Genomic DNA, 5,880 nt, shown 5'->3' with positions numbered 1-5,880 from the left:
CTTTTGTAAGGTAGTTTATCTCACTTGAGACAGGTGTAGACAGGTGATGTCTCAGGTGAACGTAGGGTGGAAACCATCAGATTTCAGCCCAGGACACTTGGACAGTGGTGACCTTTGACCCTTTCTTCCCTTTTCTCCCCATAGTGAGGAACCCCTACACAGGTCATAAGTACCTGGGAGGCGCCTTCCAATCAGGGGTAGTCCTGCTGGAGTGGGTGGAGCCCATGAAAAGGTTCATGCTAGTGAAGGTAAGACAGAAAACACCTGTGTGGTTTCAGTGTCAGTGCCTTGCTCATGGACATGTTCACCTGAGGATCCTCCTGGACGCCTCCCCAGACAGACCTGGGCCCCCACCGGGACTAGGATTAATGAGAACAGATGTGTAGAGGTTGTAGATGATGAAATGTTTAACACCAGCTGCTTCCTAAAAGATCAGGTGTGTCTTACCTGCCCCAAACTGACGTGCGTTATACCTGATCCTCAACCAGAGTGTCAGCAGTGACCCCTGCAGATGGACATGCAGCTCTACACCATGATCAGGATGAAGGTTTCTAACTCTTTATCTTCCCACCCTCACCAGAACGTGGACTTCCAGCCACCGTGTCCTCTGGAGGTTCTGGAACTGCTGGTCGTCCCGGAGCAGCCGTACCCTCTAATCTGCATCGGCCTCAGGAGGGGAACCGAACAGAACCAACCTGTCAGCTTCCAGACCCTCGACCCCAATTCACCCTGTCCGGCCCCCCCTGACTCAGGTACACCTCCTGATTCAGGTTCTCCTGACTCGGGTTCTTCTCCTGATTCAGGTTCTCCTCCAGATTCAGGTCCTCCTCTCGACTCAAGTTCTCCTCCCGACTCAGGTTCTCCTCATGACTCAGGTCCTCCTCCCGACTCAGGTTCTCCTCATGACTCAGGTTCTCCTCCCGACTCAGGTTCTCCTCATGACTCAGGTCCTCCTCCCGACTCAGGTTCTCCTCATGACTCAAGTTCTCCTCCCGGCTCAGGTTCTCCCCATGACTCAAGTTTTCGTCCTGATTCAGGTTCTCCTCCAGATTCAGGTTCTCCTCCCGACTCAGGTTCTACTCATGACTCAGGTTCTCCTCCTGACTCAGATTCTCCTCCCGACTCAGGTTCTCCTCCCGACTCAGGTTTTCCTCTCGACTCAGATTCTCCTCCCGACTCAGGTTCTCCTCCCGACTTAGGTTCTCCTTCCGACTCAGGTTCTCCTCCTGACTCAGATTCTCCTCCTGACTCAGGTTCTCGTCCTGATTCTGGTTCTGATCCTGTTTCTGGTTCTCATCCTGTTTCAGGTTCTCCTCCTGACTCAGGTTCTCATCCTGACTCAGATTCTCCTCCTGACTCAGGTTCTCGTCCTGATTCTGGTTCTCATCCTGTTTCAGGTTCTCCTCCTGACTCAGGTTCTCATCCTGACTCAGATTCTCCTCCTGACTCAGGTTCTCGTCCTGATTCTGGTTCTCATCCTGACTCAGGTTCTCCTGACTCATGCTCTCCTCCTGACTCTGGTTCTCCTCCTGACTCAGATTCTCCTCCTGACTCAGGTTCTCATCCTGTTTCAGGTTCTCCTCCTGACTCAGGTTCTCCTGACTCAGGTTCTCCTCCTGATTCTGGTTCTCCTCCTGACTCAGGTTCTCCTGACTCAGGTTCTCCTCCTGACTCAGGTTCTCCTCCTGAGTGTATACGTCTGAAAGTGTTGTGTCGTTGCAGAGAACCCTCAGACTTGTGTGATCCATGTTAGTCAGCTGGAGACAGACACCGTCCTGGTCTGTCTGGACCGTAAGTTCATGGAACCAGATGATTAAAAAAAAAAATCTGAATATAAACATGTAATTATTTTAATGATTGAAATTTTATTTTGAAGGATTTCACAGTGTGTCAGAGATGACCTGAGACGTGTTTGTACTTCCTACAGGTTGTATAAAAATTGTGAATCTCCAGGGAAAGCTGAAGTCCAGCAAGAAGCTGTCAGCTGAGCTCACCTTCAACTTCCAGATTGAATCAATTGGTAAACCACCTTAAATCTGCTGTAGACCACTTAAATTCACATTTGACCATCATAAATCTACATTGGACCACCTTAAATCTACTGTAGACCACCTTAAATCTATGTTTAACCACCTTAAATCTACTGTGGACCATCTTAAACCACCTGAACCTGTCTCCAGGTGCGTTGTGTGCTGACCTTAGTCTCCTCCTCAGTGTGTTTACAGGACAGTGTTTTGGCTTTCTGGAGACATGGCATGCAGGGGCGGAGCTTCAGATCTAAGGAGGTAATTACCGTCCAATCAGAGAGCAGGGACCTGGCCACCTTGTTGCTGTGTCATCATGTCCTTTTTTTTCTGCAGATCACTCAGGAGATCAACGACATCAGCAGGATGTTCCGTCTGCTGGGCTCCGACAGGTGACTGTTTCCCTTTCTGTTCACCTGTCTGTCTGCTCACCTTGCTGCTCACCTGTCTGTCTGCTCACCTGTCTGTCTGCTCACCTGTCTGCTGCAGGGTGGTGGTTCTGGAGAGCAGAGCGACAGATAATCCAACTGAGCACAGTAACCTGTACATCCTCGCCGGACACGAGAACAGCTACTGAGACATGAAAGAGACCAGGACCAAACCATCATCAAACCAGGACCGAACCAGGACTAAAAAAGGACCAAGTCAAGACCAAAGCAGGACCAAAGCAGAACCAAACCAGGACTGAACCAGGACCAAACCATTATCAAACCAGGACCGAACCAGGACTGAACCAGGACCAAAGCAGTGCCAAACCATGTCCTAAATTCTGAACCAGAACTGTTCCAGTTATAAGTCTGGTCTTGTATGACTGTGGTCCAGAACCAGAATCTGTTCCCCTGCCTTAATGTCATTTAGAGAACCAGACCAGCAGTGGATCCGGTTTGAAGACCCTGTGAGAACTGAGACGATGGAGTTTCAGTCTGCGACGCTACCTCCATGTCAAGGAACATGTTGTTCTTCACCCGACCAACAGGAGGCAGACATGCTGCAGGTCAGCTCATCATCATCATCATCAGATCTACAGTATTTCAGGAAGTGACTTCAACACAACAGGAAGTGACTTCAGATCCTTGTGTCAGCAACTGTCTAAATATTAAGTTTGTTCTACACTGACGTGTAAATACTGTCAAATAAAGTCTTTTTATACTGTTACCTGTCTCCCTCTCTCTCTCTGCCTCTCTCTCCCTGTCATCTGTCTGGCTCTGTCTCCCTGTCATCTGTCTGTCTGTCTCTCTCTCCCTCTCTCCTCTCTCTCTGTCACCTGTCTCTCTCTCTGTCTCTGTCCCTGTATTTTCCAGATGTAGAGAAGTTGATTTAAAGTGTGTGGACTCTGCAGAGAGTCTGTGTGGATCTGTCAGATGATAAAAAACGTTTGATGAGTCTCAGAAAGGAGCTGAAGGCCAATAAAGGAAAAGGTTCAAAGAGACTCAAACATCAGCAGTAAGGTCATGATGCTGCACTGGGTGAACTTCCTCTTACTGTCTCCTGTTCACATCTCAGTCTGGTATGCACTCGGTGAGGGTCGGCTCTTTGAAGATTAACGGTGGGAGGGATCGACAGAGGAGGGCAGGCATCTCAGAGATGATCACACAGAAGAGGTGGGATGTTATTTACCTGTAGGAGACACACAGTGACAGAGAATGAGATAGACAGGTCTGTGGTGGAAGGGTCAGTACTTCCTGTCTCGTGGGACCAACCTCTCTGCTGGTGTGGCCGTCCTCTTTTCTCCGGGCCTGGACGTCCACGTCATCTCCACCACAGAGATGGTGACGGGCAGGGCTGTAGTGGTCAGAGCAGAAACACAGGACTTTTCTTTCTGCTTCATTAATATCACGCTCTGAATCAGAGCTCGCACAGGCTGGACTTGTTCCAGAAGTTAAAGGACTTCTTGGAACAGGGTGATCAGAGTGAATGTGGTGATGGGGGGAGAACAAGAGAGGAACTGCACCTGAAGTCATCTGCCTTGTTATCACAGGTGATGTGTGGAGGCTCAGACATCCTCTGGTCAGGCAGCACACATGGGTCAGAGTGTTGGATGGGAATGTGAGGGCAGCCAGGCTGGACAGGGTTTACGTGACACATGGTTTTAGCAACAGGTTACTGAACAGTCACATTTATCCAGTAGGTTTCACTGAGCATCATTTAGTCGCTTTTAATTTTCACATTTCACCAACCACTAGATGCAGCTCTCACTGGCACTTTAATGTTCAGCTGCTCCAGGACTGAGCTTTCTGTCAGACTTTTGAGACTTCCTGATTAAAATCTTCTTATAAAAGTGCCCACTAAAAGAACGAAACACTTTATGGAATTAATAATCCACAGAGACCAATCATACTGTACCGGACAGATCCATCATGGAAGAGCTTGCTCTCACGAGAGACTTACTGTACATCTGTAAACTGTACAATATCGATGTGGGGATTGTTTCACTGGATCAGGAGAAGGCTTTTGATAGGGTTGATCATGGTTTTTGCTTTTGGTTTTGGAGGGGGTTTTGTGTCACTGTTTGTTGTATAAGGAAGCTTTCTGTTTGGCGAAGGTGGGTGGTGGGCTGAGCTGTCCAGTACCGGTTCAGAGGGGCATCAGACAGGGATGTCCTATTTCTGGACAGCTGTACTCATTAGCAATTGAGCCACGTCTGACCAGGTTACGATCTAAGCTGCCAGGAATCATGTTACCAGGGTTGTCTCAGCGCCCCTCGCTGGTGGTTTCTGCTTATGCTGATGACATCAATGTATTTGTTAGAAACCAGAGGGATGTGGACTTCTTGTCAAGCAGTTTAAGTCTGTATGAAAGGACATCATCGGCAAAGGTGAACTGGGGAAAAAAGTGAGGCTTTGGAGGCTTTGGAGGCTGGGCAGTGGGCAGACGAGGAAACACCAAAGTTACCAGAAAATCTCAGCTGGGGAAAAACAGGGCATGAAAGTTCTGCATGTTGATTCTTGGAACTGAAGAGTTTCAGAGGAAGATCTGGGATGGTGTTATGGAGAGAGTGTGTGCCAGACTGTCTAAATGGAAATGGCTGCTACCTCAGCTTTCCTACAGGGGAAGAGTCCTGATTGTCAATAACTTGGTCGCCTCGAACCTTTGGCACAGACTGAAAGTCTTACCTCCATCACAGGGCCTGATTGAAGCGATTCAGAGGAAAGTTGTGGATTTCTTCTGGTCAGGGCATTACCAGCTGAGGGCAGCGGTGCTATACCTGCCAGTACAGGAAGGAGGACAGGGTCTGGTGGACATGGCATCATGTATTGCAGCCTTCAGGCTGCAGGCAGTTCAGAGACTGCTTCACAGCTTTGGCCTGCCATGGATGGACACTACTTGTTTGCTGTTGAGGAGAGCTGGATGCTTAGGTTATGACTAACACTTGTTTCTGCTTCAGGCCCAGTCCATAGATCTAACTGGTTTGACACCATTTTACCAGTCTGTCTTACAGGTGTGGCAGGTTCTAGCATTTCATCGGAGGGCTGTGATGACGCCAGGGAAGTGGCTGTTTGAGGAGACCCTGTTTTCGGCAACAGTTTGATCACCTCTGAAGTTCTGTCCTCTGTCAGCCTGGGAGAGTCTGGTTGTGTGAAGATGGGTCACCTCACGAACAACAATGTGCTGCTCAGGCTGGTGGAGGAGGTCAGTGCATCCCCGCCAGAGGTCCTCAGAGTGTTTGCTAAAGGCCGTACTCTATCTGACCAATGGGACGATGAGTGTGAGTACATCTTTCCTTCACTGGCTGAGGAAGACATCCTGCTGTCTCTGAAGTCCCCAAAGTTGGGAGACTTAGAGACTCTGGGAAAGAAAGCAGCCTATCAGATCAGCGTGAAGGTGTCAAACTTGTGCAGGCAGGGGTAAAGGTGTC

At 49.0% G+C, this 5,880-nt stretch overlaps 1 protein-coding gene across 3 annotated transcripts in view; it reads left to right on the top strand.

Moving 5' to 3' along the window:
• Nucleotides 1–3,179, top strand: part of LOC130166637 (mitogen-activated protein kinase kinase kinase kinase 3-like) — a 28,172-nt gene extending 24,993 nt beyond the window's left edge. For all 3 annotated transcript variants that reach the window (XM_056372327.1, XM_056372328.1, XM_056372330.1), the window contains 7 exons: nucleotides 145–248; nucleotides 581–752; nucleotides 1,723–1,791; nucleotides 1,928–2,020; nucleotides 2,215–2,285; nucleotides 2,361–2,416; nucleotides 2,514–3,179. In XM_056372327.1, coding sequence (XP_056228302.1) covers nucleotides 145–248; nucleotides 581–752; nucleotides 1,723–1,791; nucleotides 1,928–2,020; nucleotides 2,215–2,285; nucleotides 2,361–2,416; nucleotides 2,514–2,601 — 653 coding nt within the window. In that variant the 3' untranslated portion in view covers nucleotides 2,602–3,179. The remainder of the gene's footprint in view (nucleotides 1–144; nucleotides 249–580; nucleotides 753–1,722; nucleotides 1,792–1,927; nucleotides 2,021–2,214; nucleotides 2,286–2,360; nucleotides 2,417–2,513) is intronic.
• Nucleotides 3,180–5,880: the final 2,701 nt, after the last annotated feature.

This window comes from Seriola aureovittata, chromosome 3 (genome assembly GCF_021018895.1).
Source record: "Seriola aureovittata isolate HTS-2021-v1 ecotype China chromosome 3, ASM2101889v1, whole genome shotgun sequence".
Lineage (NCBI taxonomy): Eukaryota > Metazoa > Chordata > Actinopteri > Carangiformes > Carangidae > Seriola > Seriola aureovittata.
The sequence above is the reverse complement of the archived record's forward strand: the minus strand, read 5'-3'. Positions and strand labels throughout refer to the sequence as shown.